The sequence below is a fragment of the Salmo salar genome, chromosome ssa01 (genome assembly GCF_905237065.1).
Source record: "Salmo salar chromosome ssa01, Ssal_v3.1, whole genome shotgun sequence".
In the NCBI taxonomy this organism is placed as follows: domain Eukaryota; kingdom Metazoa; phylum Chordata; class Actinopteri; order Salmoniformes; family Salmonidae; genus Salmo; species Salmo salar.
Window position 1 is genome coordinate 46,321,520 of NC_059442.1, and position 13,206 is coordinate 46,334,725.

General features: G+C 43.1%; 1 protein-coding gene across 2 annotated transcripts in view; it reads right to left on the reverse strand.

Moving 5' to 3' along the window:
• The window catches only part of adck1 (aarF domain containing kinase 1), a 177,016-nt gene that overhangs the window by 60,761 nt on the left and 103,049 nt on the right, over positions 1 to 13,206 (reverse strand). For both annotated transcript variants that reach the window (XM_014196121.2, XM_045718532.1), the window contains 2 exons: positions 441 to 599; positions 45 to 203 (listed from right to left, as the gene is read on the reverse strand). In XM_014196121.2, coding sequence (XP_014051596.1) covers positions 45 to 203; positions 441 to 599 — 318 coding nt within the window. The remainder of the gene's footprint in view (positions 1 to 44; positions 204 to 440; positions 600 to 13,206) is intronic.

Consider the following 13,206-nt stretch of genomic DNA (forward strand, 5'->3'; position numbering starts at 1 on the left):
TTGTGTGTGTAAGAGTGTGTGTGTGTGTGTGTGTGTGTGTGTACCTTGAGCCAGGGGAAGTGTGCGAGCATGGCCGCCACCTTCTCAGCGTTGCGTCCCTCGTTGAGGAAGTCCAGCTCTACAGGCATGTTCCTCTTAGCCTCCTCCACCAGCCACATGAAGGCAAAGTCTGGGAACAGCCAGTGGACCATGTTCAGCAGGACCTAGAGGGGGAATATGCATGCACGCATGCATACACAAATACACACGAGAGACAGGGAGAGAGAGACAGACACAGACAGAGACAAAGAGAGAGAAACAGAGAAAGGGAAACAGAAAGAGAGAGAAACAGAAAGAGAGATAGGGAGACCGAGAGAAAGACATTATTGAGATACCATTGGTGAGATAATGTCAGAAGATACGAGGATGGTTATTGAATACAGACAGACAGACAGGCTCACCTCCATGACCACGATGTCCTTGGAGCTCTGTGTCTGGACCTTGGGGTGTTGGACCTTCACAGCCACCGTCCTACCATCATGCAACACTGCCTTGTGGACCTGGGCCAGCGACGCCGCGCCCTGGGGTTTCTCATTGAAGGAGATGAACAGATCAGAGAGCTGAGGAGGGAGAGGGAGGGAGGGTGGGAGAGAGAGAGGGGGAGAGAGATTGTTAGAGAGGAGCAGCACCCCCGGGATGTGTGTTTGTGTGCATGCATCCATCTGTGTTTGTGTGTGTGTGTCGGTGCATGTGTGTACGTATGCATGTGTGTGTGTGTCTGTGCATGTGTGTACGTATGCATGTGTGTGTGTTGTGTATAGTTGAGCCCCTTATCAATCAGTGAGTCAGGGCTTTGCTGGATGACTGGCCTTTTCTAATGGAGCGGCAGGAACAACAGCCATCAGGCTGTGTCACAGGCTGTATCCCTCTCCCTCCACTTCTTATGGGCAAGAAATACAATGACATTTCTCTACAATTCTGTTCCATTATGTCCTCCATCGCCTCTCTCACACAAGGCTGGCCTACTGGCTTCATGACTATCCCGCTCTTTTTTTCTCTCTCCATCTTTCAATTAAATTTAATTCGAAGGGTTTTATAGGAATGGGAAACATATGTTTAAACAATAAATAGAAGTAAAATAAACAAACAATCAGAAATGAACAGTAAATCTCGCTCTCTCTAAAATGGTGGCCAAGGAGGAGCCAGGGTGAGCCTCTGCCAAACTCTCTGGCCCCTCTAGGTATGAGACAGACAGACAGGACAGACAGACAGGACAGACAGACGTGGGCACAGTTTCACCAAGCTGCACTGTCAATGACACCCAGCCCACATCACACCCAGCCTTCACTCATCGAGCCCTTCACATCAAAGACAGCACACTGGGCACTGCAACAAAAAAACACAGCCCAATAACCCCAAACTACACAGACGCATACATACAGTACACATATTCATGCGAGCAGACACACACACACACACACACACACACACACACACACACACACACACACACACACACACACACACACACACACCCAAACAGCACCAATAACTTGTGACATCCAGTGAGAGTTGGATGATTTATTACAAGTCTAGAAGTGTGTTGGTGTTGGGCTGGCTATCTGGGATTCTGCCCTGTGTGCCAGTCATCACAGGTGTGTGTATGTGCGTGTCAGTCAGGATGGCGACAGGAGTGGACACAGCCAGCCAAACAGGCGGTGAGCGGGCATAAAACAGGCAGCGGAGCGGGCAGAAAAAGACACGGGCGAGAGGCCAGGGTCTGTTTCTGCCCTGCGGTGCCAGGTGAGCTGTGCCACCTGTGCCAGATGACAGGTGGCAATGCCAGGGAAAAAAGTGGGCACTCCTGGCACACCCAAGTCTGACGAGTCACCTTCTCCCATACAGATGGGGGAAACCCTTCCATATACACGACCGTTCAAATGTTTGGAATCACTTAGAAATCTGCTTGCTTTTGAAAGAAAAGCACATTTTGTGTCCATTAAAACAACATAAAATTGATCAGAAACAGAAACCTCAACTGGCAGCTTCATTAAATAGTAGCCGCAAAACACCAGTCTCGACGTCAACAGTGAAGAGTGGCGACTCCGGGACGCTGGCCTTCTAGGCAGAGTTGCTAAGAAAAAGGCATATCTCAGACTGGCCAATAAAAAAAGAATAAGATGGGCAAAATAACCCAGACAGTGGACAGAGGAAGATAGGAAAAAAAGTGTTATGGACAGACGAATCTAAGTTTGAGGTGTTCGGATCACAAAGAAGAACATTCGTGAGACGCAGAAAAAATTAAAAGATGCAGGAGGAGTGCTTGACGCCATCTGTCAAGCATGGTGGAGGCAATGTGATGGTCTGGGGTGCTTTGGTGGTGGTAAAGTGGGAGATTTGTACAGGGTAAAAGGGATCTTAAAGAAGGAGGGCTATCACTCCATTTTGTAACGCCATGCCATACCCTGTGGTCGGCACTTAATTGGAGCCAATTTCATCCTACAACAGGACAATGACCCAAAGCACAGCTCCAAACTATACAAGAACTATTTAGGGAAGAAGCAGTCAGCTGGTATTCTGTCTATAATGGAGTGGCCAGCACGGTCACCGGATCTCAACCCTATTGAGCTGTTGTGGGAGCAGCTGACCGTAGAAGAAGTGCCCATCAAGCCATTCCAACTTGTGGGAGGTGCTTCAGGAAGCATGGGGTGAAATCTCTACAGATTACCTCAACAAATTGACAACTAGAATGCCAAAGGTCTGCAAGGCTGTAATTGCTGAAAATTGAGGATTCTTTGACAAAGGGACACAATTATTATTTCAATTAAAAATCATTATTTATAACCATGTCAACGTCTTGACTATATCTCCTATTCATTTTCCAACTCATTTCATGTATGTTTTCATGGAAAACAAGGACATTTCTAAGTGACCCCAAAATTTTGAAAGGTAGTGTACATATATACATACCATACATACAGTTGAAGTCGGAAGTTTACATACACTTAGGCTGGAGTCATTAAAACTCGTTTTTCAACCACTCTACAAATTTCTTGTTAACAAACTATAGTTTTGGCAAGTCGGTCAGTACATCTACTTTGTGCATGACACAAGCAAAATTTCCAACAATTGTTTACAGACAGATTATTTCACTTATAATTCACTGCATCACAATTCCACCACGTCATAAGTTTACATTCACTAACTTGACTGTGCCTTTAAACAGCTTGGAAAATTCCAGAAAATGATGTCATAGATTTAGAAACTTCTGATAGGCTAATTGACATCATTTTAGACAATTGGAGGTGTACCTGTGGATGTATTTCAAGGCCTACCTTCAAACTCAGTGCCTCTTTGCTTGACATCATGGGAAAATCAAAAGAAATCAGCCAAAACAATTGTTGACCTCCACAAGTCTCGTTCATCCTTGGGAGCAATTTCCAAATGCCCGAAGGTACCACGTTCATCTGTACAAACAATAGTACGCAAAAAAGCTGAAATAAATCATTCTCTCAACTATTATTCTGACATTTCACATTCCTAAAATGAAGTGGTGATCCTAAATGGATTAAATGTCAGGAATTGTGTATGTAAACTTCCACTTTCAACTGTATATACTTTTGTACCTGTTTCCTCCAGCATCTTCACAAGGTCCTTTGCTGTTGTTCTGGGATTGATTTGCACTTTTCGCACCAAAGTACGTTCATCTCTAGGAGAAAGAAAGTGTCTCCTACCTGAGCGGTATAACGGCTGCGTGGTCCCATGGTGTTTATACTTGCGTACTATTGTTTGTACAGATGAATGTGGTACCTTCAGGGATTTGGAAAATGCTTCCAAGGATGAACCAGACTTGTGGAGGTCTACAATTTTTTCTAAGGTCTTGGCTGATTTCTTTTGATTTTCCCATGATGTCAAGCAAAGAGGCACTGAGTTTGAAGGTAGGCCTTGAAATACATCCACAGGTACACCTCCAAATGACTCAAACGATGTCAATTTGCGTATCAGAAGCCTCTAAATCCATGACATAATTTTCTGGAATTTTCCAAGCTGTTTAAAAGGCACAGTCAACTTAGTGTATGTAAACTTCTGACCCACTGGAATTGTGATACAGTGAGATAAGTGAAATAATCTGTCTGTAAACAATTGTTGGAAAAATTACTTGTGCCATGCAAAGTAGATGTCCTAACCGACTTGACAAAACTATAGTTTGTTAACAAGAAATTTGTGGAGTGGTTGAAAAACGAGTTTTAATGACTTCAAATGTACCTTCTGACCTGCTTAACTGCAGTTGGGGAAAACCCATGACTAAACACAACCAATAGCAAGCGCGCACAGACACACACTCCACAGGAATTTGGCACACACGTGGAAACACATGGCTAGAACAAAGGACGAACACACACAGTACTGCTCCAGTACATGGATAAGAGCTAGGCTATATACCACACCTATTTATCAGGCATCTGGTAGCCTAACACTCCTCCCCTCGAATAGCCGAGCCCATATTTATATTATAAATCTCTCATCCAATAACAGTACTGATCTCTCCTCAAGTCTAGTAATGGGTATTCCCTCCTTCATTAATATTACTGATCACCAAACTGGGGGTTACCTGCTCTCCTGCTCTCCTCCTCCTTTCCCCCTCTCTCCCTCCCTTCCTTCCTTCCTTCCCTCAGCTGCAGTAGCAGTTGGATCAGTAATTAGCAAAGGGGGTGCGAAGGTTAAGCAGCAACAGTCCTCTGGGACCGGACTCATTACAGTATGCATACAGCCTGCCTGCCTGCGTGTCACATTAAATACACTCCCCACTGAGGCACTCTATTGTGCTGTAATAGCCTGTGTGATAGCCTGTTAACATAACAAGGTGTCACAGGCAATATGCTCCCCCACCGCAACACAGCTATAGGCCTAATGATGGTGGGTGGGATAGTGTCGTAATATAACAAGGTGTCACAGGCAATATGCTTCCCCACACCAAACGATTTATGGTAGGCTATGTATGGTGGTGTGCTCACATGTAATATGCTCCCCCCAGGAACAACACTGTATTGTAATAGTTTGTGAGAGAGTGGCACAGCACTCTCTATATTATCATAATAATACTAGTAAAGGGTACTTATTCAATAAGGTGGCATATGCAATAGGGTCACGACAGATACAGGTGTACCATCTTAAATCACTCTGTTGTCGCAAAGAATTTACCTGCAACTGCAAACTTGTAGTGTGTTCAAGGTTTTAAAAAGGCTTCGAAAGTTTGCAAGTGCCACTTTATAATTTCAGACAAAAAATGCATCAACCCCTACAAAAAATGTAAATGTATTATAATCCACATAATAATTAATATGTCCTGTTGCAGCAGGATGATTTTCCTGCTTTGAGAAACTAGTCAAATGAGGAGAAAACATCTGTATGCTGCGTGCATCACAATGACTGGGACAGTTGACACATATAGAAATATGTCACGTGTCGCATTCAAATGATAAGAACCCTACAGAAATATGTAATCTATGTCATCACAACACCGCACCACTTCTCTTTTCATTGTTTTCCTCTCCTCTCTCTCTCCGTTCTTTTCTCCTTTTTCCGCAACGTCCCCCACGCCTGTCTGCGTAGCTGACCCGGCCTGTCCTTTTATGAAATTATCGGATAATCTGTGTGTTTTCGCGGCTACCCTGCGGCGGGCGGCAGACAGCAGAGCAGTTTATCTAAAACCTCAGATGACTGGGCAGGCAGATCAGCGGGCGGCTGCGATTGGCCAGATAACGCCCGCCTGACCCCTGACCCTAACCCTCAGACCGATGGCCAATGGGAAGGCCACCGGCGGCCATGACTGTTAGAGACGCGATATCATCTCAATCACACCGAGAAATTAAACAATACAGAGAAGGGAGGAGAAGGCGGATGGGAGGGAGGGTAAGAGAGAGGGAGAGAGCAGGCCTAGAGATGCATCTCAAGAGAAAGAGGCTTTGGGTCAAGACCCATAACACATACCCGAAGACCAATACAATCATACAGCAACACAAACTACAGTAGGCCAACCACACAACCATCATGTCTTTAAAAGCACTTCACTGACTTCACACTCGGCAGTAAATGAAATGTCCATTATCTGTAGAAGCTGCTGTCCTGCTGGGTTATAAATATGGATGCCTGAAGGTGAAGAGCTGTATCTGTTTAAGGTGTCTATATGTCTGAGTGTTCCCTCTTACACCACAGGCTCTCCCTCTCCTCCTCTTCCTTCAACAGCTTCCTCGCTCGCTCTTCTCTCTCTCTGTATAAAGTATCTCTCTGTCTCCCTCTCCCCTCTATAAGCGGCAGAATTACCCTCTGTAGGCGGAATGAACATTAACATTTTTATAGTAAAGTGTAGTTTCAATTATTATTTAAAAAAAGTCTCTCCCCTATTGGCAAAACCCATCTTTTTCCCTTCCAGGGCCACATTACTGTGGGCCTCTTTTTGAAATTGGTGATGTTATCTTAATCATTGAAATAGAAAAATACTAGTGTTTTACATGTAACGCCTGCTGTTGCTCTCTTCCAATGGAAATTGTTTTTGGTTTTCCGAGGCTATGCATTTAAAATGGACACATGGCCAAATCTAATAATTCCATATTGGGGGGGAATAAATAAATCAATCACTTTATTCATTCTCAAGGCTAGGGAAAAAAATATGGAATTAGAAAAAAATTATAATAATAGCGTGCACTGGTGTTGTTTATTAAGAAGTCGGCCTAGCTGATAATGTGTTTCCGTTTCATTAAAGTTGCAGTTAGTACAGTAAACTTTGTTACTCTAGTTTCGACCAAACCAATTATTCTAATAACTAGCTGTGAATGACATCATTCAGAGACTGAAAAACATGTCTGAGAGAAGAGAGGCTATACTGACACGCCTGGTGCCCAAATTGTATTATGTAATTTGCGCGGCTGAGGGTCGAGTGGAGACGAATGGATGAGTCCTTCCCAGCTAGTTAGCTGGCATATAAAAAAAAGCCATGTTTATTTCGATGGGCGAGGGAGAAAAAACTTGAAGTATTGGTCACCAACTGGATATCACCGTGACATGCCAATTAGTTAGGGATCGGCGTCCCATCAACGGGACAGCTGTAAATCATGTAGTAAGGCACCATCGCAGATTTTAAAGAAACAACAAATGTCGGTACATAAGTGTCTTATATCGACTGAAAGCTTAAATTCTTGTTAATATAACTGCACTGTCCAATTTACAGTAGCTATTACTGCCAAAAAAATGCCATGCTATTGTTTGAGAGCTCCTAACAACAAAACACTTTTTTCACAGCGATAGGTTTGATAAATTCTCCTCTGAAGGTGAAATGTGTTCTTACATTCTGAAATCTTGCTCTGATTTATCATCCAAAGGGTCCCAGAGATAACATGAAGTGTCGTTTTGTTACATGAAATCCTTTTTCATATCCTAAAAACGTCCATATCGCATGCATGATCAATTTTGTATTTCCACTCGTTCAATTTGGAAAGAAAGGAATCTGCGAAAATCTCACCCTAAACGTTGTTTCAACCAGTCAAATCACCTTCGTATGTATTCATCAGAGATCCAGGAACGTAACCAGACTTCACTATATCATTAGGGGTGTAGTATATCCTATAGGACACCATATTTGGTCAGAGAGCGACGCCTTCATGGCACGCCAATGACGCGGGCGGTCTTCACTTGAACGACTAACTTTGTCAAATAAGCATCAATCGGGGTCAAACAAAGCTAGCTAGATAGCCAATGAGCTGGGCTTTACGGGAGTATCCGGAAACCATGTATCTGTCGTAAAATGTAGCTACTAATCTTGTACGACAGCATGCCTTTTCATTTTGGACAAAAATTATCTGAATATTCAGTTATGAAGTTATGAAAACTGGTTGTTTTGCAAATGTTGAACTTATATGGCTATTAATACTGGAAAAGCTAAATCAAGTCCAAGTATACAGATTTGGCGATATTCTAGCAGAAAAATGTAATATGAATGCAATTGTCTCCTTCACGATTTGCCCAAATGTACCTGGGTGACTTCACACTGAAAGTAAAGTGGTTTGCTCATACTTCAAGTTATCCGTCTGAAACTTTGCACATACACTGCTGCCATCTTGTGAACACCATCGGAATTACAACCAGAGTGATGGCTGGAACAGGGACCTTCCTGCTGCATTTCAAAGATGGTGGTTGTTTTTTTCTTTTGTATTTTCTTCTACCAGATCTATTGTGTTATATTCTCCTACATTCACTTCACATTTCCACAAACTTCAAAGTGTTTCCTTTCAAATGGTACCAAGAATATGCATATCCTTGTTTCAGGTCCTGAGCTACAGGCAGTTAGATTTGAGTATGTCATTTAGGCAAAAACTGAAAAAAGGGGGTTATCCCTATAAACGTAACGACAAGCTAGTGCGAATGACCAGTGCAACGGTGTTGTATTGAGATGATTGCCGACATGAGTTGCTTCCCACAGGGAAACAGTTGCTGTATCACGTCACCGGTGGTAGTTAACGTGTCCAATTTGTTCCGTCCCACTTGATTTTATTTTGAGTAGGATAGCAGCCTACATGAGAAATAGCTTGTAATAGTGGTAGTAGCCATCTGGATGTCACTGTGATACAGTATAACGTTACAACAACATGGGGCACAGTGACCTTCGCACCTTCTTCCCGAGCACTGCTGTCCGGCAGTAAGGAGAAGTAGCTAGATAGTGTATCCAATATCAGGCCAGGGTGACCTGCTAAAGTACAAATATTGTAAAAATGTACAATTGCTCAAAAACGGAATGATTCTGAACACTCTTCCAAGTCCCAACTTTGGCACACAAGAATAAACTAGCTAGATGGGAAGGGCTCATCAGGACGACTGACTGGCTGAACCAAATCCGTTCGTCTCCACTCGACTCTCACCCGCGCGACACGTGCGGCCTATAGGGAGTTAACCCAATAACGTCACCTTGAAAAGCAGAACCATTTTACTGACTGGGTTTGAAAATGAAAGTGTTTGAAAACGAGGTCAGGTCAACCTCAAATTGCACATATCTCTGTCACCGTATCCTTCCCTTTCTGTTTTTCCCCTCCCTCCTTTCTCTCTGCAGGTGGCCAGTGTAACCACAGGCCTGGGAGAAAGAATGATAGACTGTTCTGCAGCTCCAGCCTTTTTATCCAGGACCTTTCGGCTCAGAGGATAAAACGGGGACAAAAGCACTTAGCTGCCAGCCTCGCTATCTCCTGTACTGACATTATACAGTACAGGGGTCTCTCTCTCTTCCATCCATCTCCTCTTTCTCTCTCTCCTTCCCCCGCTCCATTTTCTCTCTTCTCCCTCGCTCTCATGCTGCGCCTTATCTGAAGGAAATCTATGGACCATGGACCCTGCAGAGCACAAATCCCAGAGGGGGGTCGCGTTGACCCCTAGGCACCTGCTGAGATCAAGCCTCAGGGTTACTGCCTACCATGACACCACACACGCACACACACACGCACGCACGCACGCACGCACGCACGCACGCACGCACGTATACATACACAATGCAGAAACACACATTCATAAGCACAGGTACACACACACACGGAAGGATATACAGTGCCTTCAGAGAGTATTCACACACATTTTGTTGTGTTACAAAGTGGGATTAGAATGGATTTTTTATCGACGATCTCCACAAAATACTCATGTCAAATTTTTTATTTGAATATTGAAACCCCTGAGTCAATACATGTTAGAATCACCTTTGGCAGCGATTACAGCTGTGAGTCTTGTTAAGTCTCAAAGAGCTTTGCACACCTGGATTGTACAATATTTGCCCATTATTATTTAAAGAATTCAAGTTCTCAAGTTTGTTGTTGATCATTGCTAGACAGCCAATTTCAAATATTACCATAGATTTTCAAGTAGATTTAAGTCAAAACTCAGCCAGTCATTCAATTTCATCTTGGTAAGTAACTCAAAGTATATATTTGGACTTGTGTTTTAGGTTATTGTCCTGCTGAAAGGTGGATTTGTCTCCCAATGTCTGTTGGAAGGCAAATTGAACCAGGTTTTCCTCTTTGCCTGTGCTTAGCTGTATTCCTTTTGTTTTTATCCTGAAAAACTTGCAAATGACAAGCATACCCAGAACATGATTCAGCCACCAGCATGCTTGAAAATATTAAGAGTGGTACTGAGTGATGTGTTGGATTTGCCTCAAACATAATGCTTTGTATTCAGGATAATTCTTTGACACATTTTTTGCAATATTATACTGAATAAAAATATAAATGCAAAAACTTCAAAGATTTTACTGAGTTACAGTTCATAAGGAAATCAGTGACTTTAAATAAATGAATTAGGCCCCGATCTATGTATTTCACATGACTGGGCACTGGTGCAGCCATGGGTGGGCCTGGGAGGGCATAGGCCCACCCACTTGGCAGCCAGGCCCAGCCAATCAGAATGAGTTTTTCCACAAAAAAAAATGGCTTTATTACCGACAGAAATACCTCCTCAGCAACTCCTTCAGACGATCCCACAGGTGAAGGTTATGACCTAATGTACAGTCCGAATACAGCAAATGGTAACACATAGTTTGTGTATGTGGGGGTGTGACCTTACTAGCCTGTGTACTAGGCTTGGGCAGTATACCATATACCGAGGTACTTGGAAATAGCCACGAGATGTAGCTACTTTTTTTGTTTGACTTAAGTAAATACATGCAGTCAACTTGTATAATACGTTAGAAGATAAAGCAGTACACACACACACACACAAACACACACACACAGGATATACGCATGCACGCATAAACACAGGTACACAACATCGTTAAACACCTGTCACCTGGAACATTATCTTCCTCTCTGAACACAATGACTATCTGATCGGGTTTTGTACTCTCTTGTAGGTCAACCATGTCAAATTACATCCCTAAATCATCATAATGTATAGGAGAAGAACAAAAAAAATCCTTTGATAGAGGAGAGGGATTAGAATGACTCAGAATTAGATCCAGATACTCTTGGATGGGATTTCTGGGAGGCAGCAACATGGCGCCCAGTTCGAAGGAAGGAAGGTCTCTCTCCATCTTATGCTGGCAGGGAAAGACTACAGCAGGTATGAGTGGCCAGAGCTATGATGACTGGTCAAAGACGAGTCCTATCCTACCAGCCTGCTGCTCCACTAGCCCCAGGCCGTGCGTGCGCGCACACACACACACACACACACACACACACACACACACACACACACACACACACGCCAGCTGTGATCCAAAGTGACATTTGAACAGGAATATTCTTTAGGAGCAAGCGTTTCATCTGGGCATGTTTAAACAGGCAAATTAACTTCGATCTCTGCCCTCCAGGCTATGGACTCATTACATGTTTTCTCTGGCTCTCCCTCCATCCTGGACATGTTTCTTTTTATAAGTACATATTTTTCCCAGGATTGTATTTGAATTTTCGTTTGTAGATGTTTCCTTATTAAAACAGATTGTGTTCATATCGCACACTTTACACTAATTGAATATACATCTATAAAACCTTTTAACGCTGCAGTCCTAGGGACCATATCAAATAAACCCAGATACGTAGACTACTCAATAGGAGTTATTTTGGGAGTGCAGGTCTGGCTACTATATGTGGGTGTAGGACAGGTTTGGGCCAGAGGAAAGGCTGAGGTTGCGTCCCTAATGGCACCCTATTCCCCATGGGCCCTGGTAAAAAGTGCACTAAAAATAGGGAATAGGCTGCCATTTGGGACTCAAACCGAGATGATTGTTCCAGCTTTAACAGGGGCCTGTGAGTAGCTCTTTAGTGGGTCTGCTGATAGTACATCTATCAGACAGAGAGCTCTCAGGGAAACATATTACTAAAGCTATACACCTACCTGCCGGGGGGGACAACAGGAGCAGAAAATGATGTTTCCATTCTATTCCCTGGGATTGGACACGTTTGGAATATCTCACACACATGCAAGCACCACACACTGACAACAATTTTGGCACTTGGCAGACATAAAGGAATACATTAGCACCGTGTTGTGACATGATGTACAGTCCGAATACAGGAAATGCCTACACAGTTTGTGTATGTGTGCGTGTGACCTTACTAGTCTGTGTACCATATATACTGGGGGACTTGGAAATAGCCACAGAATGGTTTTCCAATACCGTCAAAATGTGTTTTTTTTTTTTAATATAAATTACAATATTTGTAGCTACTTTTTAAGTAAACACCTGCAGTCAACATGTGCAATACGTTAGGAGATAACGTATTTCACCGGTCACCTTTTTCATTATGAAGCTTAACGGTAGTCCTCAGTCTCGTTGTTTAGTTTACAAGCACACAACAACGAGAGACCGGGGCCTTGTGAGTCACTCACTCACTGTTGTGCAGCATGCACCAGGTGATCTAGTAACCGTATGGAATTCACAACTAAATGTTTGCCAGCTAGACATCTTATAACTATCACGTTAACCGTCTAAAATGTGCTAAATGCTCTGCAGTTGTTCATTTGGTTTGCTAGCTCAGTAGCTAGCTAGCTAAGTGGTTAGCTTCTTGCAAAATCAAGCTTCCCTTGAAACAGCAGAAAATCCCCTACTGGATTAAGAGACTTGCTTTATAAAATCCTGTAAGTCCCGTGTGGCTCACTTGGTAGAGCATGGTGCTTACAACGTCAGGTTTGAGGGTCCCATTTGCTATGGGATTTTTCATGTACTTATCATTGCTAACATTTGTGACTCGTTTCAGGAAACTAGGCGTAGATGGCGCGTCAGTACTTCACAGGAGAGCCATTTGAACGTAAACTTAAAAAAAAAAAATCAAAATGCCTTTTTTGAGGGGGGCAGAAATGCCTTCTGGAACATGTGAACTTTCATGTGCCTTAACCTGTTGGGGCTAGGGGGCAGTATTTTCACGGCTGGATAAAAAAACGTACCCGATTTAACCTGGTTACTAATCCTACCCAGTAACTAGAATATGCATATACTTATTATATATGGATAGAAAACACCCTAAAGTTTCTAAAACTGTTTGAATGGTGTCTGTGAGTATAACATATATATATAGCGTAGTAGAACTTCATAAGTGTTGCTCTCCACTTTCTGGAGGACTGAGTTTTGAAATCAACGGAATTAGAGTATGATAGCTAAGGAGACGTAGAAAACAACTGTCTACGGATTACATCTTCAAACTACGGGCAACCATGGCATCTGTGACATTGCATCCGGGTAAGATAGTGCAGCTA